The 25,289-nt window shown below is 37.0% G+C and overlaps 2 protein-coding genes across 5 annotated transcripts in view; one reads left to right on the top strand and one right to left on the bottom strand.

Annotated features, from left to right (window-relative positions):
- The window catches only part of POLQ (DNA polymerase theta), a 141,161-nt gene that overhangs the window by 113,702 nt on the left and 2,170 nt on the right, over positions 1 to 25,289 (top strand). Inside the window, exon 28 of the mRNA XM_030941682.1 lies at positions 9,748 to 9,813. Within this exon, the coding sequence (XP_030797542.1) occupies positions 9,748 to 9,813 (66 nt within the window). The remainder of the gene's footprint in view (positions 1 to 9,747; positions 9,814 to 25,289) is intronic.
- Positions 7,225 to 25,289, bottom strand: part of STXBP5L (syntaxin binding protein 5 like) — a 468,757-nt gene continuing 450,692 nt past the window's right edge. For all 4 annotated transcript variants that reach the window (XM_030941686.1, XM_030941695.1, XM_030941689.1 and 1 more), the window contains 5 exons: positions 24,736 to 25,096; positions 18,978 to 19,143; positions 16,327 to 16,438; positions 13,370 to 13,590; positions 7,225 to 12,870 (listed from right to left, as the gene is read on the bottom strand). In XM_030941686.1, coding sequence (XP_030797546.1) covers positions 12,829 to 12,870; positions 13,370 to 13,590; positions 16,327 to 16,438; positions 18,978 to 19,143; positions 24,736 to 25,096 — 902 coding nt within the window. In that variant the 3' untranslated portion in view covers positions 7,225 to 12,828. The remainder of the gene's footprint in view (positions 12,871 to 13,369; positions 13,591 to 16,326; positions 16,439 to 18,977; positions 19,144 to 24,735; positions 25,097 to 25,289) is intronic.

The following is a 25,289-nucleotide window of genomic DNA, read 5'->3' as shown; positions in this document are numbered from 1 at the left end:
CCCACCTATGAGTGAGAACATGCTGTGTTTGGTTTTCTGTCCTTGCGATAGTTTGCTGAGAATGATGGTTTCCAGCTGCATCCATGTCCCTACAAAGGACACAAACTCATCCTTTTTTATGGCTGCATAGTATTCCATGGTGTATATGTGCCACATTTTCTTAATCCAGTCTGTCACTGATGGACATTTAGGTTGATTCCAAGTCTTTGCTATTGTGAATAGTGCCACAATGAACATAAGTGTGCATGTGTCTTTATAGCAGCATGATTTATACTCCTTTGGGTATATACCCAGTAATGGGATGGCTGGGTCACATGGTACATCTAGTTCTAGATCCTTGAGGAATCGCCATACTGTTTTCCATAATGGTTGAACTAGTTTACAATCCCACCAACAGTGTAAAAGTGTTCCTATTTCTCCACATCCTCTCCAGCACCTGTTGTTTCCTGACTTTTCAATGATTGCCATTCTAACTGGTGTGAGAAGGTATCTCATTGTGGTTTTGATTTGCATTTCTCTGATGGCCAGTGATGATGAGCATTTTTTCATGTGTCTGTTGGCTGTATGAATGTGTTCTTTTGAGAAATGTCTGTTCATATCCTTTGCCCACTTTTTGATGGGGTTGTTTTTTTCTTGTAAATTTGTTTGAGATCGTTATAGGTTCGAGATATTAGCCCTTTGTCAGATGAGTAGATTGCAAAGATTTTCTCCCATTCTGTAGGTTGCCTGTTCACTCTGATGGTAGTTTCTTTTGCTGTGCAGAAGCTCTTTAGTTTAATTAGATCCCATTTGTCAATTTTGGCTTTTGCTGCCGTTGCTTTTGGTGTTTTAGACATGAAGTCCTTGCCCATGCCTATGTCCTGAATGGTACTACCTAGGTTTTCTTCTAGGGTTTTTATGGTATTAGGTCTAACATTTAAGTCTCTAATCCATCTTGAATTAATTTTCATATAAAGAGGAAGGAAAGGATCCAGTTTCAGCTTTCTGCTTATGGCTAGCCAATTTTCCCAGCACCGTTTATTAAATAGGGAATCCTTGCCCCATTTCTTGTTTCTCTCAGGTTTGTCAAAGATCAGATGGCTGTAGATGTGTGGTATTATTTCTGAGGACTCTGTTCTGTTCCATTAGTCTATATCTCTGTTTTGGTACCAGTACCATGCTGTTTTGGTTACTGTAGCCTTGTAGTATAGTTTGAAGTCAGGTAGCGTGATGCCTCCAGCTTTGTTCTTTTGACTCAGGATTGTCTTGGCAATGCGGGCTCTTTTTTGGTTCCATATGAACTTTAAAGCAGTTTTTTCCAATTCTGTGAAGAAGGTCATTGGTAGCTTAATGGGGATGGCATTGAATCTATAAATAACCTTGGGCAGTATGGCCATTTTCACGATATTGATTCTTCCTATCCATGAGCATGGTATGTTCTTCCATTTGTTTGTGTCCTCTTTTATTTCACTGAGCAGTGGTTTGTAGTTCTCCTTGAAGAGGTCCTTGACATCCCTTGTAAGTTGGATTCCTAGGTATTTTATTCTCTTTGAAGCAATTGTGAATGGAAGTTCATTCGTGATTTGGCTCTCTGCTTGTCTGTTACTGGTGTATAAGAATGCTTGTGATTTTTTGCACATTAATTTTGTATCCTGAGACTTTGCTGAAGTTGCTTATCAGCTTAAGGAGATTTTGGGCTGAGACAATGGGGTTTTCTAAATATACAATCATGTCATCTGCAAACAGGGACAATTTGACTTCTTCTTTTCCTAACTGAATACCCTTGATTTCTTTCTCTTGCCTGATTGCCCTAGCCAGAACTTCCAACACTATGTTGAATAGGAGGGGTGAGAGAGGGCATCCCTGTCTTGTGCCAGTTTTCAAAGGCAATTTTTCCAGTTTTTTCCCATTCAGTATGATATTGGCTGTGAGTTTATCATAAATAGCTCTTATTATTTTGAGATACGTTCCATCAGTACCGAATTTATTGAGCGTTTTTTGCATGAAGGGCTGTTGAATTTTGTCAAAGGCCTTTCCTGCATCTATTGAGATAATCATGTGGTTCTTGTCTTTGGTTCTGTTTATATGCTGGATTACGTTTATTGATTTGCGAATGTTGAACCAGCCTTGCATCCCAAGGATGAAGCCCACTTGATCATGGTGGATAAGCTTTTTGATGTGCTGCTGAATCCGGTTTGCCAGTATTTTATTGAGGATTTTTGCATCGATGTTCATCAGGGATATTGTCTAAAATTCTCTTTTTCTGTTGTGTCTCTGCCAGGCTTTGGTATCAGGATGATGTTGGCCTCATAAAATGAGTTATGGAGGATTCCCTCTTTTTCTATTGATTGGAATAGTTTCAGAAGGAATGGTACCAGCTCCTCCTTGTACCTCTGGTAGAATTCGGCTGTGAATCCATCTGATCCTGGACTTTTTTTGGTTGGTAGGCTATTAATTATTGCCTCAATTTCAGAGCCTGCTATTGGTCTACTCAGGGATTCAACTTCTTCCTGGTTTAGTCTTGGGAGAGTGTAAGTGTCCAGGAAATTATCCATTTCTTCTAGATTTTCTAGTTGATTTGCGTAGAGGTGTTTATAGTATTCTCTGATGGTAGTTTGTATTTCTGTGGGGTCGGTGGTGATATCCCCTTTATCATTTTTTATTGCGTCTATTTGATTCTTCTCTCTTTTCTTCTTTATTAGTCTTGCTAGCGGTCTGTCAATTTTGTTGATCTTTTCAAAAAACCAACTCCTGGATTCATTGATTTTTTAGAGGGTTTTTTGTGTCTCTATCTCCTTCAGTTCTGCTCTGATCTTAGTTATTTCTTGCCTTCTGCTAGCTTTTGAATGTGTTTGCTCTTGCTTCTCTAGTTCTTTTAATTGTGATGTTAGAGTGTCAATTTTAGATCTGTCCTGCTTTCTCTTGTGGGCATTTAGTGCTATAAATTTCCCTCTACACACTGCTTTAAATGTGTCCCAGAGATTCTGGTATGTTGTATCTTTGTTCTCATTGGTTTCAAAGAACATCTTTATTTCTGCCTTCATTTCGTTATACACCCAGTCGTCATTCAGGAGCAGGTTGTTCAGTTTCCCTGTAGTTGAGTGGTTTTGATTGCATTTCTTAGTCCTGAGTTCTAGTTTGATTGCACTGTGGTCTGAGAGACAGTTTGTTATAATTTCTGTTCTTTTACATTTGCTGAGGAGTGCTTTACTTCCAATTATGTGGTCAATTTTGGAATAAGTGCGATGTGGTGCTGAGAAGAATGTATATTCTGTTGATTTGGAGTGGAGAGTTCTGTAGATGTCTATTAGGTCTGCTTGCTGCAGAGAGGAATTCAATTCCTGGATATCCTTGTTAACTTTCTGTCTTGTTGATATGTCTAATGTTGACAGTAGGGTGTTGAAGTCTCCCATTATTATTGTATGGGAGTCTAAATCTCTTTGTAAGTCTCTAAGGACTTGCTTTATGAATCTGGGTGCTCCTGTATTGGGTGCATATATATTTAGGCTAGTTAGCTCTTCCTGTTGAATTGATCCCTTTACCATTATGTAATGGCCTTCTTTGTCTCTTTTGATCTTTGATGGTTTAAAGTCTGTTTTATCAGAGACTAGGATTGCAACCCCTGCTTTTTTTGCTCTCCATTTGCTTGGTAGATCTTCCTCCATCCCTTTATTTTGAGCCTATGTATGTCTCTGCATGTGAGATGGGTCTCCTGAATACAGCAGACTGATGGGTCTTGACTCTTTATCCAGTTTGCCAGTCTGTGTCTTTTAATTGGAGCATTTAGTCCATTTACATTTAAGGTTAATATTGTTATGTGTGAACTTGATCCTGCCATTATGATATTAACTGGTTATTTTGCTCGTTAGTCGATGTAGTTTCTTCCTAGCCTCGATGGTCTTTACATTTTGGCATGTTTTTTCAATGGCTGGTACTGGTTGTTCCTTTCCATGTTAAGTGCTTCCTTCAGGGTCTCTTGTAAGGCAGGCCTGGTGGTGACAAAATCTCTAAGCATTTGCTTATCTGTAAAGGATTTTATTTCTCCTTCACTTATGAAACTTAGTTTGGCTGGATATGAAATTCTGGGTTTAAAATTCTTTTCTTTAAGAACGTTGAATATTGGCCCCCACTCTCTTCTGGCTTGTAGAGTTTCTGCTGAGAGATCTGCTGTTAGTCTGATGGGCTTCCCTTTGTGGGTAACCCGACCTTTCTCTCTGGCTGCCCTTAAGATTTTTTCCTTCATTTCAACTTTGGTGAATCTGGCAATTATGTGTCTTGGAGTTGCTCTTCTCGAGGAGTATCTGTGTGGCGTTCTCTGTATTTCCTGAATTTGAATGTTGGCCTGCCCTACTAGGTTGGGGAAGTTCTCCTGGATGATATCCTGAAGAGTGTTTTCCAACTTGGTTCCATTTTCCCCCTCACTTTCAGGCACCACAATCAGACATAGATTTGGTCTTTTTACATAATCCCATACTTCTTGCAGGTTTTGTTCATTTCTTTTTCTTCTTTTTTCTTTTGGTTTCTCTTCTCGCTTCATTTCATTCATTTGATCCTCAATCGCTGATATTCTTTCTTCCAGTTGATCGAGTTGGTTACTGAAGCTTGTGCATTTGTCACGTATTTCTCGTGTCATGGTTTTCATCTCTGTCATTTCGTTTATGACCTTCTCTGCATTAATTATTCTAGCTATCAATTCTTCCACTCTTTTTTCAAGATTTTTAGTTTCTTTATGCTGGGTACGTAATTCCTCCTTTAGCTCTGAGAAGTTTGATGGACTGAAGCCTTCTTCTCTCATCTCATGAAAGTCATTCTCCGTCCAGCTTTGATCCGTTGCTGGTGATGAGCTGCGCTCCTTTGCAGGGGGAGATGCGCTCTTAATTTTTGAATTTCCAGCTTTTCTGCCCTGCTTTTTCCCCATCTTTGTGGTTTTATCTGCCTCTGGTCTTTGATGATGGTGACGTACTGATGGGATGTTGGTGTAGGTGTCCTTCCTGTTTGATAGTTTTCCTTCTAACAGTCAGGACCCTCAGCTGTAGGTCTGTTGGAGATTGCTTGAGGTCCACTCCAGACCCTGTTTGCCTGGGTATCAGCAGCAGAGGCTGCAGAAGATAGAATATTGCTGAACAGCAAGTGTACCTGTCTGATTCTTGCTTTGGAAGCTTCCTCTCAGGGGTGTACTCCACCATGTGAGGTGTGGGGTGTCAGTCTGCCCCTAGTGGGGGATATCTCCCAGTTAGGTTACTCAGGGGTCAGGGACCCACTTGAGCAGGCAGTCTGTCCCTTCTCAGATCTCAGCCTCCGTGTTGGGAGATCCACTGCTGTCTTCCAAGCTGTCAGACAGAGTCGTTTGCGTCTGCAGAGGTTTCTGCTGCTTTTGTTGTTGCTGTTGTTGTTGTTTAGCTGTGCCCTGTCCCCAGAGGTGGAGTCTACAGAGACAGGCAGGCTTCCTTGAGGTGCTGTGAACTCCACCCAGTTTGAGCTTCCCAGTGGCTTTGTTTCTCTTTTTGCTATTATTATTATTATTATTATTATTATTATTTTGGGTAGAGACAGGGTCTTGCTATGTTACCCAGGCTGGTCTCGAACTTTTGGTCTCAAGCAATCCTCCCCCCTTGGCCTCCTGAAGTGCTGGGATTATAGGTGTGAGCCACTGCACCTGGCCTTGATGCTCAAATTATACCTGATTTGTCCTGTGTAGCCTTTAAGGTAGCTGCTGTGTCCTTTGACATGTCCCTATTCTTTGAATACTTTATTTTCTGACACAAAAATGTTCTAACCTTAAAATCAGACATTTCTTCAGAGAACTCCAGTTCCTTTTAGCAGAGAATAGTAATTGGAAAAATCAATATCCAGGCACTAGTTATATATAAAAATTTACACTGATACTTCCAATTCTAATCTAATACTCTAGGGTTTCTTCTAGCTTTCCCTTTTAATTTTTCCTTTCTTTGTTCTCCATCAGTGAGAAACCTGGCTCCCATAGTATCAGTATTCTTGTTAATTGTTCAATGCCCTGTATGTAGCCAACCTCCTGACCCCACTGGGCTGCCTTCTGCCCTGTTCCAATGCCAACATCACACACCATCACTGACCACTGAAGGGCTGACCCTGCCACTTCACTCCAGTGCTGTCTTCTGTTGGCTGTTTCCTAATGCAGTCTTTGTATGGCAATGCCATCACCAACTTTTTTGAGTGTGGCTGACTTTTGGAGTGAATGAATGAAAGGAAAGAAAGGAGAAAGGAAAGGAGGAGAGGAAAGGGCAGCAGGGAACAGAGGGAGGACGGGGTGAGGAAGAAACAGGAAGGAAGGGAAGGAGGAAGAAAGGAAGTCGAATCAGTATTTCATATATTGAATGCAAGTATCTGAAGCTTGAGTTATTGTAATTCAAAAATAAGGTAAATGGATCCCTTTGAAGAAATTCTGATTGAGAAAAATTCTGAAAAATAATTTGTATTTTAAAGTGTCAGTATGCATATTTGTATTTTAATCAACAAGTTTTTTAGCCTAGAGTTGGTTGGCTGTTTTTTTCCATTTTTATATGGAACTAAAATTAGGAGAAAAATTGTGGTGGGGAAATTTTCCTGAGATTAGACAGGATTTGGAAGAATAAAGTCAGTTGTTTACAGCCAGAGTATAGATAAATATGGGGAAAGTGCCTGGAGAGGAATTAACTGTGCTTATGAAAGCCAGAGGTGCAGGAGAGCACACTCTTCAGAGAACTGTTGGAGGTCTTGAGTTAATGAGTGTTTATCAGAACTACTAAGAGCTGGAATAAGCCCATAGTAGCTTAATTTTTCTGCCTGGATGGAGACAAAGCCTGAGCTGAAAAGAAGTGAGGAAGTAAGGTCTGCATGTTGAATTTGTAGGTACATCTTATCCACGTTGGTTTTGTTTGATGCATTATTAACAAATTATTTTTACTTGTACTTCACTGAAGGTGAACTTCAATCAACATGGTCAAAAGTTTCTTTAAATTCTTCCAACAAAAAGTAACACATTTCCTCAAATTGATGGAGATTTTGAATGGCTATTGGATTAATAAATTCTAGCAAAACGTGTGAGTTTTGCAAAGTTGTATTTGATAGATTTGCTGTACATTGCTCTCCCACCCCCTCCCTGCCTTTTGAAAACAATTACACTTGGCAAAACCATAGTTCATAGTGTTATAAATGGGTCTTACCTCTGTCCATATGTAATCTTGGCAAAAATCATTAGTGCATGACATCATGACATAAGAGAGCATCTATGTACAAACATATACAATTTTATTGATATCTCTACAGACTACAAGAATTTTGTTAAGTATAGTCACAATTGCTGAGTGCAACAGAAAAATAGTAATTTGTCATTTTCTGAAAAGATGCAAAAATTCTGAAGATGAAAGAAAGATACATCAATGATGTCATCTGTTTCTTATTTCCTAGAATAAAACATCACATAATTAAGTACTAAAAATTATAGGTTATTAGAGATTCTGATCCTGTGTACAATTGTCCAAAACCACCACCTAGTTTATTTTCTGGCTTTGCAGTCAAGAAGGGTGGGCCAACAGCAGAGGGAAAGCAGTATGAGGGCGATAACTCTGAATTTCTTCTCAGTATGCGTTACTGCCTTTGATAGGCTGGATTTTCCTTTTTTGAAGGTGTAAGCACCTTTCAGGGCACTGGATGTCATATAGCAAGTTACAGGTATTCTTTTCCTTTAAACACATGTCCAAAGACTAAGAAAATAAATCCAAGTGGCCCTGGGAGCTTTTGATTGAGATAACAATCAAAAAGGAAGATTTGTTCTTCCTTTTTGCCAAGACAAAGTCCAGTGAAATATACCTACAACAGAACAGGTACCTGGTACCCATGTCTCCTCCAGAAGAAGAATGAATAATAAATTTGGACCTAATTTAGCAAATGATTGTTTTGAGAATTTCCACTGTCTAAATATGAAGAATTAGTTTTCCACTTAGCTTTATATGCTGTTGTATATACTGTGCTACTTCTGGTATCTTGTGATGTCACATGTGTAAGACAGTTGAAAAAAAACAGACCTTTTAATTGGAATAATTGATGGACAAGTCACATACGAGAATATCACAAAGACGGTTATTAAGAGTTAATGGGGCATTGCCTGGTCAGAAGTTCCCAAATACTTTTGTTCTGTGACACGTAGAGAATAAATATCATTACAATATCTTACATCTTGCCTTCCCTGACCACTCAGAACTGGGGCTGGAGCACCAGCCAAGGCAAACAAACAAGTTTTCCTTAGTTGGCCATAAAGCAGTGATAATCACCTTTGGCTGGACATTAGAACCACCTTGGAGCTTTCACAAATATTGGTATCTGGTTCCCACTCCAAATGATTTTAATGTAATTGGGAATTTTAAAATTTCCTGAGGTGATTCTTATGTAGAGCCAAGGTTGAGAATCACTCCTCTAGATAAATATGGAAATCAAAGCATCTGTGCCTCTGGTTCCTTAAAGCCTCTTTCACTTCACTGTGGCTCCCATGTCCTTCCTCACCACAATCTTCTTGCACCAAATTGGTAATTCCTTCTCCTTTTCTGAGACAGACCTTACCTATTCTACATTTCATGCTTTCAGGGCTATGTTGTCTGCAAATACACACACTAAACTTGTTATGTTAACAACTATGTTCCCTGGAATGGTGCATATTAGAGGTACTGCTCAAACCAAGTACACCACAAGTATTTCTGGCACCCACGACAGTGTGCATGTGAAATAGTACCCAGCCAAAAATGGAGTTGCGTGACAGAGGACAGAGGAAGAAGCTATGAAAGCTACCACGTTTCTCCTGACACAAAGACCAAGACCTGATACATTTTGACTTCTTTTGGCATTGCCCTGTGTGAGCCAACATGGTCAGGTTACAGTTCTTTTTTCTCATAGCAGCAGGGTGTAATCACACAGATATACTCCCAGTTTGTCCCAGTGATCCTAAGCCAAGGAGAGGATTTTTAGCTTACTTTTCTAGATTGGCTTCATTTTTCCCTTCTGCTTGAACATAAGAGTCTATTTTAATCTTCAACCAATCTTAGGCCTAATCTGATTCTTTTTTCTCTCAAAGTCATGGTGATCCCTTCATGTAGATAAAGTATAGATGGTACCTTTAAAACTGGTACATTGGTCACATAAAAAGGGACTCCAACAGTAAACTTTTTCCTTTCAGATCCCTAACAACTTTGAGGGGAAATAGTTGGATTTTGATTTATTAATTTGAGAGTCACTTTCAAAATATTTGAAAGAATTATCTTTATGACTGAATCACTGGAAAACATCTCATTCAGTTCTGTCACTGTCCTTTCAAAGTTCCAGTCGGACAGTGATCTTGACAGTGATTGGGGCCCTAAAGTCTGGGGCTCAGTGAAGTGTAAGAAGCAAAGCCAGTAGTACTGCTTTTGTAGGCGATTAAAACCAATGAGGAATCAATCATCCCTCCCTCCAAACTCCAAGATTAATGGATGATTTCAAGGTAGGGATTATTGCTCACATTATTATCAGAGAAGTACTTCTAGCTTCTCATAGATGAATAAATGAAAAGGCCCATTTTCTGCTGTAACACTAAAAAGGCCTTATCTTTTGAGGAAGTCGTAGGGAGACAAGGTCAACTTGTTGGGACTGTGGTTTGCAAGCCTTATCTTCTGATATCGCTTTAGCAGATAAAGTGTAATTTTGATGGTAACTAAGGCTCAGAGTCACTTTCTGTATCATTGTCCACGTTACTAGGAGTATTTTTCTTATGTTCCAGAATAGAAGAAAGATAGGAAAGATGAGACTATGCAAAGGATTACATGGATCAACAGTACTCATTTTCTAAAGGTGAGGATAAGATGATGATGATAGTGGTGGCAATATGTGTGTGTGTGTGTGCGCGCGCTAAGGTCAGTGCAACAGAACAGAAATGTTCAAAGAGAAAAATCACATCCACATTAGATTCTTCTTATTGCTGTCTCTTTGAATTATAAAAATAATTTTGATACAGTAAAACCTCATTAATTTGGATTCCACTAACCAGGAGTTTGTGAGATGAAGTACCCTTACGTTAAGGAAGGGCTTATAAAAACAATTTTGAAAGACACGTTTAAACTACTTCAAAGAGCCTTTTCTTTTCAAGCATTTTAGAAGCACCTGTTTACTTCCAATTGGTGTGCTAATTATAAACTTTTGATCTATTCACTGAGACCAAAGTTTTAAGCACTTCTACAGTGAAATACTATAATGTCCTTTTTGATATTTTCTCTGTGTGCCTTAAAATATTCTGTAGTTGTTATTTTTCACTGATTCCTATACGCTTTCTTCAAAATTGTATTTTATTGCATATGAACCACACATGTAATTTTGGGTATAATAATTTTTCTTGCTAAGACATTGTATACTTATTGTACAGTTTTATACAACATATATTACATATTCACACAATCTACCTCTTTGTATGATGTAGAATAGTGGCTATAAACTGGGAGAAATTTTGGCCATGACATTTCGATTGTCATTACTAGGAGGTTCCTACTGGCATCTAGTAGACAGAGGCCAGGGATGTTGCTAGCATCCTGCAATACACAGGACAGTTCCCCACAATAAAGACTTTCAGCTAATAGTGCCGCTATGAGAAATCTCGATGTAGATCAAGTTAAAACAAGTCAAATCTTATTGAGGGCTTCAGAGATACTCATCAAAGGTACTGCTACTTTGGACTGAATTTCATTATTTCTAAAATAAACTAATATTTTACTCTTTTAGGTTTTTTTTAAAATACAGAAATGATAAAGTATTTGTTCTGAAAATCAGAAAACTAAGTCTTTGAAACTGATGGTACAAATAATACATTGCAATTTGGCCACTAGTGTTTTCTAGATCCTAATCTTAAGTTTCTTTAATATTTTTACCATATAATTTTATAATTCTATACATTATACAGTCATGTAATATCTGTGTTTCCAAGCTGGATTCTGTTACCATAAGGCTGTTCACAGGAGTCTGGGAGATTCACAGGCTTTTTTAACAAGAGGATTCAAGGACTCTGAGAAATGCTATCCTAGTGTACATTATCTTAACTCTTTCACTCATCTTTGTTCTTCTCAAAATTACTGAGAACATTGTACCACTAGAAACATTTGCTAGAAAGTACAACTTCTGGCAAAAAATTAGACTATAAAGGAAATAAAAATACCTTTTTTTTGGCTAATGAAATAACCTGAAATTCAGGAAAATTGTGAACTCTTAACACAAATGTAAATCCAATAAGACCTTGATTAACAAAAATGCAATAAGCCAAAACCATAATTAAAAATTTTCTTGAATAAACAACATATTACAGGATGGGTCCTGGAATATGTATATATACATTCCTATAACTTTTGACTTCCAGAATCATGTGAAATGGTAGTGTCTATTTGGTTTTGATTCTGGTACTTTTCTGGTGAGTTATGATAGATACCTTGTATCATGTTAAGGATATTCTTTATTCCAACTTTAAAAGAGTTTTTAATAAGGGACAGGTGTTTGGCATCTATTGACATAATCTGGTGGCTTATATTATTTGACCTAGTGACAAAAATATTGATTTTGTATCATTAAACTCTTTATGTATTTCTGTTGTCTATAATGATGACTGAGGGCAAGATAGCAAACACATCACTATATTTTATAAAGATTTCCAGTGGTAAGTATCAAACCGAAAGGTATTTTCTAATGAAAGCCCTTGTAAATCAGAAATGTCATAAATCAGAATCCCTTTCCCAAAACATTAACTGAGGTTTTACTGAATCACACTAAAGAGAATGGCCAGTTTGGTTATCTGGTTTGGTTTGTGAATATCAGGCTGCAAGAGCACCTTTCGATTGCAGACCCTACTGGGTTTGAACAGTAATATACTGTGTAACTGGCAGACAAGGATACAAATGAAGCTTTTAAAATATATCACTTTAGAAACTGAAATTGGGGTGTGTGAAATTTCCCTTTTTGTGAAGTCAGTTCTCATAGCTAACTATTATTCCTATAGATTCCCCAAACCTACTACCAACTCCCCTATAGAGTACAAGCCAGGCTGAAGAAAATGCTTTGAGGTGACCCAACCCTGCATGGTTTGTGCTAAAAACAGCAACCCATTCTGAAGGTGATAGAAATGAAAATAATTGTGTTGGGAATAATTTACTATACTGGCAATATTTGATTATGACAGAACTGTGAATGATGTAAAACATGGAGAGAGAACATTAATCAGACTCTTGCCACAAGAATTCAATAATGTTCTAGTAAAATGATGAGGAGAAAACTCTGGGTTCTTGTTTTGTTTTGTTTTCCTTTTCAGTTGGGTATGGCAAATATATTTGAAATGCACTGACATCTTCAAATGCAGATTTTTAAAATTGTTGAGTGTGGCCCAATTGATAGAAATAGTTTACCATGAATCTTTTTTTTTCTTCTATCACAACATGCTTTTTTTTTTTTCTTTTCCTCTTAAGATGTTAATTTATCATGCAAAGATTTGTTTTCATTAAGTGCATTAATGCTTTTGTTTGTACAGGAATTTTCAAATCAAGAGGACTCCCCGTAGTTCCTAAATATAAATCCTTATCGAATGACATGCCAAGATGATAGCTCCATTCCACATGGGAAAAGGCAAATTCAGCCATATCTTGGGATTTTAACCAGGGCTCCAGCCTTTGGGTTGTACAGCGTCTCTGATACATCTCCTTTATGATAATTTCAGATTGACTGTAAATGGAACATTTTGTAGAAGAAACTGCCTTCTAGCAGTTGAATAGTGATGCTGGGAATAAATTTGGTTTCCCTGAATATGGTTTCTCAAAGCAGTCACAGCTTCTTTAGGAGTTAGAATTGGTACCACTTCTTATCCTTGTATTTCAGCATTAACTGCAAAGAAAAAATAGCTACCATAAGATGCTAAAATACTTTAAAAGTGCTATTTAAAGCAAGGCCATTTTGAGCTAATCATGCAAATCTAATCTCAAAACTTATAATCAAACTGAATGGCTTCTTTTATTTTGTGAAATAAAGTGCATATGAGAAAGATTTTAAAAATAAGCTGTAAAGACTCAGCTGATAGAAAATGATTTTTCATGACTCAGACAAAATGGAGGATGTGGATCCCAGATGTATGAGAACCAATGGATAGTTTTCTTTATTCCCTAAGGTGAATAAGTATTGATACATTAAAGTATTTAAAAAAAAAAAGCAAAAAACCTTTTATCTCTCAAGCATTGGGGGAATTATAATACTTAGAAGAGATCCAGGCTACCATGATTCTCATACAGGATTACTTATGTGGATCTGTTTAAGCTTTCTTGTTCAGAGCCTAAATGCTTAAAGTTACTCCTGTATGAAGATGTCTGTATTTACTTAGGCAGTTTACCTCATGTGCATGTTTGGAAAATGCTTCTGCACTGGTCATCATGCCTGCAGTTTTCTCTTCCAGCTCTCCTAGCCTCTGTCCTCTTTCATCAAGTGCGATTCGTGCACGGGTCAGCTCTCCCATCACCCCTCCAGCAGCGCCTTTCACCCCTTCTATACTACCTGGTCCAGGAATGTGTTGCGCAAGGCTGCGGGATGCTTTTCCTGCTGAAGCTTCCCCAACTGAGAATATAAGCAATAGCAATTTAAAACATTTTGTCAGTAATTCAAACAGTCAAGCTTGTCACCAAGACAAAGAACTAATATTACATTCTACTGTCATAATTCTCCTTAAAAGAGAGTCATATATGTGTTTGGAGATGTTAGCACTTAAGAAAAATGCTAAGAAAGGGACAGTGAGATATATTGTTATCACAGGCCTTTTGTATGTGTGTGTGTCCCATACAAGATGACATAATTGCATTTCTTGATGCTGAATTGGAATATTCAAATAATGTGACTTCATATTTAAGCCATATTAATGTCTCTTCCAAGCTTAGGCCTGATCATTTGCTTAAATTTCTGCCTAAGTTTTTATTTCAGACTTCTCTGTTCACCTTCACTATATAAGCCTTTCTAGGCCTCAGGTTCTCTTTCTCTCTCTTTCTCTCTCTCTCTCTCTCTGTAAATACTGAAAAATGGGGTATATGAATATATGAATGATGGTTACATATGTTAAAAATTTGATTTATAAAACAAACATAACATTTACCCATATAAGTTACATATGTTAAAAATTTGTGGCTGGGCACAGTGGCTCACGCCTGTAATCCCAACACTTTGGGAGGCTGAAGCAGGCAGATCACCTGAGGTCAGGAATTCCAGACCATCCTGGCCAACATGGTGAAACCCTGCCTCTACTAAAAATACAAAATTAGCTGGGAGTGGTAACACGCGCCTGTAGTCCCAGCTGCTCAGGAGACTGAGGCACAAGAATCTCTTGAACCAGGGTGGTGGAGGTTGTGAGCTGAGATCATGCCACTGCACTCCAGCCTGGGTGACAGAGTGAGACTTTGTCTCAAAAAAAAAAATGTGATTTCTAAAAGACTAAAAGAATTTGTCAATCACCTACAAAGCTCAGTTTTATTCAATTTCAATGAAGTGAAAAAAAATTTCTATAGACAGGGTCTTGCTGTGTTGCCCAGGCTCGACTCGAATTCGTGGCATCAAGAAATCCTCCCATCTCAGCCTCCCAAGTAGCTGGGACTACAAGTGCATACCACCACAGCAGCGCTCAATAAAGAAAAATATTTTTAAATTGAAAAACAGCTATCAAAAATTAGCCAAGCATAGAAGTACGTGCCTGTAGTCCTAGCTACCCAGGCGGCTGACGCAGGAGGATCACTTGAGCCCAGGAGTTTGAGGCTGCAGTGAGTTATGATTGTGCCACTTTACTCTAAAGCCTGGGCAATCCAAGTGAGATTCTGTCTTTTAAATTTTTTTTTAAGAAAAAAACAGCTATTTTGGCAGAAATTTAGTTAGAATTCCCAAGGATGTAATATTGGAATGGATTCTAGATTTTTTTTTTAATAAGAGTGGATGGAATCTAATTTTTAAAAAATAAGAGCCTTATTGAGATATAATTCACATAACATTTATCCATTTAAAGTGTACAATTCACTTGTTTTTAGTGTATTCACAAAGTTGTAGGACCATCACCACTATCTGATTGCAGAACATATACGTTACTCCAAAAAGAAACCCCATGCTCATTGGCAGTCACTCCCTGTTCCTTCCTTGCCTCAGCCCCTGGCAATCATTAATCTACTTTCAGTCTCTCTGAATTCTAGACCTTTTATATAAATGGAATCATACAATATGTGGCCTTTTTTTGTCTGGCTTCTTTCACTTAGCAAGATGTTTTCAAGGTTCAACCATGTTGTACCATGTATCAGTACTTCATTCCTTTTCATGGCCAAATAATATTCTGTTGTATGAAGGAACCTAGATGTTTTTGCATAGTTAAAAGTTCCAGAGAAAGAGAATTTTGATCTATACTACCAAATGATGGTAGGATATTCTGGAAAATACATTCATACCTTCTCTCTGAAAATTTTCCCTAGTATCTTCCTATTATTTAAAAATCTACCAGTGAGGCTAGGTGCTGTGGCTCATGCCTGTAATCCCAGCACTTTGGGAGGGTGAGGTGGGCAGATCACCTGAGGTCAGGAGTTTGAGACCAACCTAGCCAACATAGCGAAACCTCTTCTCTACTAAAAACGCAAAAATTAGCCCAGCATGGTGGGCTCCTGTAATCCCAGGTACTTGGGAGGCTGAGGCAGGAGAATCATTTGAAGCCGGGAGGCAGAGGTTTCAGTGAGCCGAGATCAGGCCACTGCACTCCAGCCTGGGTGACAGAGCAAGACTCTATCTCAAATTAAATAAATAAATAAATTAATTAATTAATAAAAATCTACCAGTGAGACTTTGATAAACAGTAATACTTTTTGATTTTGTTTATCAAAGTCTCACTGGTAGATTTTTTAAGTAATTTATTCTGTAGGATTGATAAATCTTACATTCTGAATAAGGAATCTGTTTTCCATCAGTGATTAAAGTCAGGCAGATTCAAAAATCTTTTTTCCAGACTTTTTTGAATACCTTCACATTGCCATGCAGGTATGATCTACTTGTAAATGAGATATTTATTAGCTTGCTCATTATTTGTATGAATTATATATATCATTTTTGTTACACAATTTCCTAATATGAAGTGACCACTTTTTTTCATGTTTGGTAAATGCAAATAATTTTTCTGGTACAGAAGGAAACAAATATTCAAACTTTAAGATAGAAGCAAAAAATATGTAGTCTAGAATTTGAGATCACATATTACATTAAGTTACACACACACATACACATACACAGAAACATGTCTTCTATTTTGCAATACATTTTTACAATCAGGAATTTACTCACAGAGCTCTTCTCTGTCAAATGTTTGTCCACTTCCACCAAACAGTCCCTTAAGAAAGCCTCTGTTTTGAGCTTCTGGTGTCTCTATGGGAGTAAACAAATCTCCTAGCATGTCCTGTATCAAATTCAAAGAAAAAAGCATTAAAAAATCAATTAATATACAAAAAGGTAACACTGTGGTATATTAGGAGACATCATGAAAAAACAGTGTGCTTTTCATATATTTTCATGGTGATTTTTGCTGTGCTCACAGTTCTCCCTCTGGCATTTCTTTTATTCCTCCCCTTCTATAGTAACAAACATTCTAAAATTTTCCTTTATCTGTCCTCTTCTCTTCTTCCTTCCACCAAAGTATGGGAAGCTAGTATATTTACCCTAGGATTAATTTCCACCTGTGCTCAATAATTACCACTAGACTTCTGATCCTTTTTCAGTCACTATAGCCTCTTTTTTATCCTGGTACCCTTCCCTGAACCAAGCATAGACTGCCCTAAGAAATAGGAAAGCTTTGGTGGTATGTGGAAGGTTGGATCTATTTTTGTAGGAATACAAAATTATAAAATGATTAAAGATAATTTAAATGAGTCAAAATAGGCAGCTACTGTATAGGGTGAAGTACAATTGTTTTCAATATTTGGTGAGCTTTACAATGACTAGAGAAATGCTTGTTAGAAACGCAGATATCTAGGCTGCATTCCACATATATGAAATCAGAATCTACATAGATGTACTCTCATTATCTATATTTTTACCAGACCTTGCAGGTCTGGTAAAGCAGACCAAAGTTTAAGAACCATCAGTGTGGAGAAAGGAACTTAGACTAAGTCAGGAGATCTGTGACCTAATATTGGTTTCCTATAAACTTCCAGTATGATTTTAACTTCATCATCTCCCCTTACCTCTACTGAGACTTGTGCTTCTCCTCTTGAAGCCCTTCTCTTTGGAAATGGCACCATCATCTATTTGGTTCCCCAAGCCAGAAACCGAGAAATGACTAATTCCTTTCTTTCCCTCACTCCTATATCTAATAACCCTAAATCCAGCTGATTACACTTTATAGCTATTGAATCTGCTAACTTTTCTCCATCCTCATGCTTCCTGAAAACCAACTGCCATGCTATAACCAGAATATTTATTTTAATAAACAAATCTGCTAAAACTTTTTAATGACTTACCACTGCCCTTGGGTTATAATAGATTCCTTAGGGAGCTTACAAGGCACTGCAAGATCTACCTGACTAATTCTCCAGCACAACACCTCCACTCTTTTCACTTCCCAATTCTGCACTTTCTTGGCAGTTTCCTTAGCCCTGAGGCTTTTGCATGCCATGACTTCTGTTTAAAGTATCTTACCTTTTTCATCCCCAACCATTCAGTCACCTGGATAACTCCTATTTACTATTTGGAAGTCAGTTGTGCCCATAATCCTTCTCTAACTTCTTTTGATTAAGGGATACACAAAATAAATATATATCCAGTGAGTTAGAATTGGGCATTTGTCTCTGATTGTAGCAGTATGCATAGACTAGAAACAGGATAGCTGTAAAGGTTTATCTAACCTTGAGTTAAGGATAGTCACAAAATTTTTAAAAAGCACGTTAGAGAGTCAACTAGTTAAACTGCCTCCCTTCTGCTCCATCAACCCAGGTATCCTTCTCTATGTCTCCCCAGTACTGGCACAGCCATATATAGTAGTTTCCACAGAGTAGTGTGATTGTCTGTTTACTTCTGTCTCTCCACACTGACAGGCAGGGTCTTGTATCTTATTTATTAGCATGTTCCTAGAGTCTAGCCAAGTATTAGGCATATAGTAAAAACTCAATAAATATCTGTAGAATGACAATGGTGATGAGAGTAATATTTATTATTATTATTTATTTTAAAAAAAACATACTATATTCCAGGCACGGAGCTCAGTCCTTTACATGAATTCTTACTAAATTCTGACAACAGTGCTCCAAAGTAGAGCGTACAGATAGGTTAAGTAAAATGCCCAAAGTCATGCAAATGGAGGAGCCAAAATACAACTTGAGTAGTTCAGAGCTTATGCTCTTAACCCCTATATTATAATAAATATGTTTTAGTTTTCTTATTTGCAAAATGAGGGGGTTTAACTAGTTAAATGTCCAAGATGCTTTTAAAAAATGTTGTGACCATTCTTAAGCAAGGTTAGACATTTATATCTATTCTGTTTCTAGGCTATGCTTACTGCTACAATCAAAGGCAAATGCTCAATTCTAACCTACAGGACATATGTTTGTTTTGTGTGTCCCTTAATCACAAGGTTTCTTCAAGAGTTCTTGAACTCCCTGAATGGTATGGAAAGTTTTTGTATGTGCATACATATTTTCCACCCTGAGGGGAGAGTTTATAATCTTTCATAAGATTCTCCATGGGCAAAAACAATAAAATAAATAAATGAAAAGATTAGCTATTAATGTGAATGGTCTTTGCATTGTCTCCCTCTTATCATTTCTGTGCAATACCTAGAACTATACTAGAAGTTGGTAGGCTCAAAATGAAGAATATATGTTCAAAACATGTTACTGGAAAGGCATGTTTATTGTCTGACCTAATATTTTAGTTTTTAGACATCTTTCTCATTCTCTCAACCATGTCCAATGTCTTTTTCATAAATGTACCTCCTGACCTACCTGTAGATTATCACACATTTCTTGGCTGTATGTTAACCGCTGAATTTCTGTAGGAGAGACGAGGTATAATGCCTGTCCTTCATTGGTAAAACAAAATGTTCGTGCTATCCTCATGTCTGTCAGTGGCAAATAATTAACATCCAACATTGGGCGAAGACTAGGTAGGCTGAATGGAAAAAAGTAAATCCATATATCATATGCAGGTTATTAGAAGCAGATCTTTACATAAAAACAGCAATTTTTATTCTATTATTTTATGGTGGTTTCTTTTTTTATTATTATTTTTATATTTGTCTTGCTCTGTCACCCAAGCTGGCGTGCAGTGGAGTTAGCTCACTGCAATCTCGCCTTCCAGGTTCAAGTGACTGTCACGCCTCAGCCTCCTGACTAGTTGGAACTACAGGCGTGCGCCACCACACCTGGCTAATTTTTGTATTTTTAGTAGAGACAGGGCTTTGCCATGTTGGCCAGGCTGGTCTCAAACTCCTGACTTCAAGTGATCCACTTGCCTTGGCCTCTTAAAGTGCTGGGATTATAGGTATGAGCCACCATACCAGGCCTGGTTGTTTCTTCTTATCTTCAAGGCTCAGTGGTAATAAACTAGACTTTCTTTTTTTTCTTTTCCTTTTTTTTTTTTTTTTTTTTGGAGGGAGAAGCAACTTTATTTTCATCAGAAATAGTAATGTTTATAAATTTGTTTATTGTAGTTTGTAAACTATTATCAGAAATACTAATGTCAATAAACCACTTACTTTAAGAGATAATCAGAAACTATGATGAGGGTGATAATAAAAGGAGATATCTTACAAAAATTAACCTGGATGTTATGCTTGCTCTAAGATTAAGTCACTTAGGGAAACAGATTCAGTATTATCCAATGGCTTAACCTTCCTTCCTTCCTTTTGTTCCCTTTTTGGTGGTGGCTGGATTACAAAGAGTAGTGTCTTCTGCCCTGAATGTAGCAGTAGTATGGTGGGTGCCTAGAGGTCAGTTACTGGTTTAGAAGAGATTCAGGCTCTTAACTTCTACATGTGCTTCCCAGGAGGGGGAACACTTTCTTTCTCAGCTCTGTGTGGGGACCATGTTAGCCCAGAGAGTGTTCTCAGAACACTGGGTGCCCATTCTCGGGTTAGGAACAGAAAGACCCTGGTTTCCTGGCAGAAATTATGGATCCTACAGCTTTCTCTCCATCAAACTTTAAGTCACAGTAAGACAGGACTCTGGAGTCACAGGCACAGCCAGAAGGAGAGTTCCGCATCCTTATGCTGACTCCTGGACATAGGTCTTAAGATCCAATAATCTAGACTTTCACATAAAATCATATACATGAAAAAAAAATCACAGGCACAGTTTCACATAGATGCTTAGCAAATGTTCTTGATGGATTAAATGCAGTGGCCAGCAATTTCCGGGGCACTTTTTGTAGCACTTCACATGTTCCTACAATGACTTACAGCATTTGGTTATGTCAGAAACACCACAGCTAGAAAGTGTCTGACTGCATACTTGGTCGATTATCTTTCTTTAAGGCAAAACTGACAGTGATGTGGTGTGGGTCCAGTTCATTGTGCCTGGAAATGAAGTGGCTTTGCTCCCCATTCCTTTACTCACTCTATACACAGGAAATGAAAATTACCCATAACTTAGGGCAACTGCACTGGAGGCATGACTAATAAGTAAATATGGCCAAGACTGTAAGGGAATGAGAATAAGTTATAAATAATAGATCAGAATTTGCACATCCAAATGAATACCACACATCTGAATTGTCTTACCCCATGGCTATATGCTTATCCTAATGTAGCTGATAATTTTGCTAAAATATTCATCAGAATGTCCTTTTGGATACTGTTTTTCGAGCCAGTTTTACAAATCACTGACGAAAACCAGTCTCACTGCCTTTTAATCTGAACTTTAATGCCACAAAGGAAAAGGTAAACTTGTAATTAAATAAATTTTGAAACTGTTGTACTGATTCTAAGTGTGCACAGTGATTTTAAATTATCCCAGATCGTAAAACCAGCACCTTGAAAAAAAATACTGATTTCCTTTATCAAAGTGGTTTGTAACTCTACTTTGAGACCTGGAAATTTACTATGTAAAATGGGACCTGAAATCTGTGCTATTGGAATAAGTACTGTGCTTTCCAATATGGTAGCCAGTAACCACATGTAGCTATTGAGCAGTTGATACATGGCTTGTCTGAATTGAGATGTGCTGTAAATGTAAATGACACACTGGATTCAAAAGCTTCATTGATGAACGAATTACCTAGTATCTTAAGAATATATTAAAAGATGATCTGTTATAGCATTTCTAGTAACTAAGCTCTTTAAGATATGAGTCCAAACCAATCCCAGTTAAACAGATTTCCATGATAGATTCAGTCAAATTAAAGGGTGGAGTTGAGGAAGAAGTTCCAACCGACTTTTCTGATGTGCTACATTCTCCATATTGTATAATAATAAGTAAGCCAAGAAAAGAAAATTAAAGAGTTGTAGTCACTTCAGGTAGGGAAAGAGAAAGAGCAAGTCAGTTGCTAACTTCTAGGAAACAATTGCTCTTATAACAGAAGAAAAAAGACTTTCTTCTATGCAGGATACTTTAATAAAGAAATAGCATCAGGTAACAAGGTGGGTCTCACAAAAAGTGTCTCTTACAGCCAAGTTTGAGAATTCATACAAAAATAAGCTTCTTCTATTTCTCCTCTCTACTCTCAAACTTGCTTTTCTGGGTCTGGGTACTTAGGATCTAAGTAACCATTGGCTGGCTACCTGATATCTGTCAGAAAACTAGGACTTGAGAAGACTGGGCTCAGGAGAGTTACCTTCTGATAGGGTCTGAAAAGATCCTGGGAATATACTCAGTATGGGAAAATGAATGAGTCCAGGTGCATGCTAATTTGTAGGATTCATTTCTTTAAACCATACAGCAGAGTACACACCACTGTTTCCTAGCTACACTTTATGTATATGTATTATTAAAATCATATCAAAATTATTTCCTTTTCAGTGAGTTTTGAGGATCCTCAGGAACACATGAAGAATTTCTACTATGACACAATATCAAAGTAGCCATTATCATGTCAAGCATCTTTTATAAAGGACAGAGGAAGACAGATACCATTTATCAATGACTCAATGTATGTGTGTGAGACATACACCCACTTATACACATACACAAATATACCTTTTTTTTCCCCAAAATCTGAGTCATGTCTGGGAGTTAAATCATTTTCAAACAAGATTGAAATGACCTTATCAGAAATTTCTAAAAACAATTTGAGAAAGGGGGAACTAGATTGAAAAGAATCAGAAATATATGAGAGAATGAACAGACCATAAAATGATTATCTCTATTCAAAATTTTCTCCTTCACTACTTTCCCTTGGCTTACAAATCTCATATTTTCCGTATTAAAAAAAAAAAAAAACTCTCAAAAGCTAGTTTCATTCTTAAATGACTTTCCTGACTCATCTCTCTTTTAACCACAAAATTTCCTGAAAGAATAATCAATACTAGGGAAAAAGGGCCCATAAATATTTATGATAGTAAATATTTTAGGCTCTCTAGGCCATATAGTCTCTGTTGCAACTACTCGACTCTGCCCTGTAGTGCAAAAGCAGCCATAGTCAATATACAGAAACATGGGTGTGGCTGTGTTCCAAAACCTTTATTTATGGGCATTGACATTTAAAATTAGTATAATTTTCACATATCATGAAATATTCTTCTTTGAGTTTTTTCAACCATTAGGTATGTAAAAACCATTCTTAATGCTTGCAGGCTGTACAAAATCAGATAGGGGAATGGAGGTAGATTTTGTTTTGGATATTCATTTGCCAAATCCTGATCTACACCACTGCCTCTATTCTTGTCTCCTTGAAAATTACCTTTTGTTTCCAGCATGCTGCTAAGATTTGCTTTCTCAAAGATCATTAATATTCCACCAGTTGTGAGATCTATTGTTTTTTTCTTGTACCCAAATTCTTTGACCTCTCTGCTATATTTTACTACCTCTTGACCACCTCTTTTGTTTTAATATTCTTCTCTTTTTATTTAATGAAGTTATACAATTCTGGTCCGTTTCCTCTCTTTCTAATGACTTCTTCTCAATCTCCTTTGCTGCATCTTCTTCTTTCTTTCACTGCGTAAGTAAACGTAGAATACCCCCAAGTTTCTATCCTTAGCTCAGTCAATTTCTTGTTTCTTTTTATGCTATCTTTTTTTATTATCTCATTTGCTGACATAACTTTTACTGATGCATTTATATAGATGACTTCCAAAGCTGGATCTTCCACATATATTTTTCTAAGAGTGCAAATCTTAAATTTATTGCCAAACCTCTGCTGGATGGCTTATAACACCTCACATTTCAAATATTTATTCTCAATTTATTATTAAATTTCTCTTTATCAGCTTTTTCAAATCCTTCTGACTTTCCCATATGCTAATAACATAACCGTTATCTAAGTTCAAAAAAATTTTTAACCTTTAAACTCTCTTCTAACCTCGAGATTTAATAACCTCCATTACTGTTCACAACAAATCAGCTTTGCATTCAGTAAGTTTCCCTTACACTTGTTTCCTCCTTGCCTTCAATATAGAGACCACTTCAGTTCAAAAGGCTATCTCAACTTCTCCCTGTGTATGTCCAACACATGGCTAGAGAAGGTTAATTACCTGCTTAAAAACCCATTTCCTATTAATTGATTAATCTCAAACTCAGCCTGACATTCAAAGTCCTCAACAATTTGCTTCAAACTCTCTCTCCATGTTACTGTCCTCCCAACAACTCTTTTTTTATAATACATGTTCAACTATGCTGTGACTTTGAACTCTGGGAACTTAGTTTGTAGCTAGAAAATTCAATCCTATATTTCCTCTGTTAGAATTTACATTTTCTTTTTGTTATAATGTCTGTGTATCTATCTTATCTCTCCAGACAGTGAATTTCTTAAGGGTTAGGACCATGTTTTACTAATTTTTATATCCTTCACAGGCCTAGCACAATGCTCGTCTCAATGATTTTTGGAAATAAGTGAGATAATAAAAAGAATGACAATGACTTCTATATAGTATATGTTTATGAGCTTATTTTATGATAATTATTTTTGTGTCTCATAAATTTTCATTTCACTACAGTAGAATGAAATCTCTTGGCCAATATTTTATTATAAAAGTGTCTGATAACTTTTAGTTGTCAGACTGGCCTCACTTTTCCTAGACTTGCAACCTCAGGCAAATTGTGTAACTTTAATTTATTAACACATGTAAAATGCAGGATGCAAATAATACTTTATTTTCCTATGTTCTAGAGAAGTTCTAAGGATCAAATGAAATTCTGTATGTAAATTTCTTGGGTGAAGTATGAAACACAGGAAAAGTAAAAGTTAACTTCTTTTCCACTTAGCTTATTCATCTTTTATTTCCAGTGCTTGGCATAGCATCTGGGAGATATGCTCAATAAACATTTGTTGAATGATTGAAAAATCATTCTTTTCTTAGATTCCTTGATAGCAATTAAAAATATATTTCACTCACAATGCCAAGCATTTTTAGCAAAAAAGAAGAACCAAAACAAAACAGAAAAACCCCAAACGCTCATCAAATTGTTGAACAATAAAACGTCTAGAAACATAATGAAACAATGATCTCAGGTTGCTTCTTGATAACATCTTGCACATAACACATATATTTTTTAGAAGTGTACCTTGCTGGTGTTGTGATTACCAGATAATTTATAAGAAGGCAAGTACCTCATTATCATGATATGTCCATTAGCACAAAAGCATGCCAAGCAGGCACTGTTACACATGACCACCACATTTGCTTGCAGTATAAAAGATGTCTCCGTGATGTTATGAACATAAAGGCAAGTCTGAGAAGGCAGTGAGAAGACTTTGGCTTGTTTTTCTGAGCAGATTATTGCATACTGATGATCTCCTATTTCTTGGGATGCAGAAGATGAGTTCATTACCACTTTCCTTCTCCAATATTTTTCATTTTCATCTATGTTGTTTGGATCCCTCCAAACTTCATATGGCGGTTGCATTAATCCACCCGTTCGGTCCATACAAGAGAATGTTAGCACAGCTCCTTTCAATGAGAGGAATGTACCTATAAAAATAATTGGACATCACTGACATGTCAAATTCATTCTAGAGCGTTTATAGGGAATTAAAGTTTTACAGTGTGATAATTTATACCTATAGAGTCATACTATTGCCCTAATGTATATGAATTTGTAGATTTGTGAGTTCATTTGTTATAATAAGTTGGATTCATAGAATGTTAGATCTAAAAGGAGTTT

The sequence above is a fragment of the Rhinopithecus roxellana genome, chromosome 1 (genome assembly GCF_007565055.1).
Source record: "Rhinopithecus roxellana isolate Shanxi Qingling chromosome 1, ASM756505v1, whole genome shotgun sequence".
In the NCBI taxonomy this organism is placed as follows: Eukaryota; Metazoa; Chordata; class Mammalia; order Primates; family Cercopithecidae; genus Rhinopithecus; species Rhinopithecus roxellana.
Note: the sequence above shows the minus strand (reverse complement) of the source record. Positions and strands in the feature narration are given on the sequence as shown.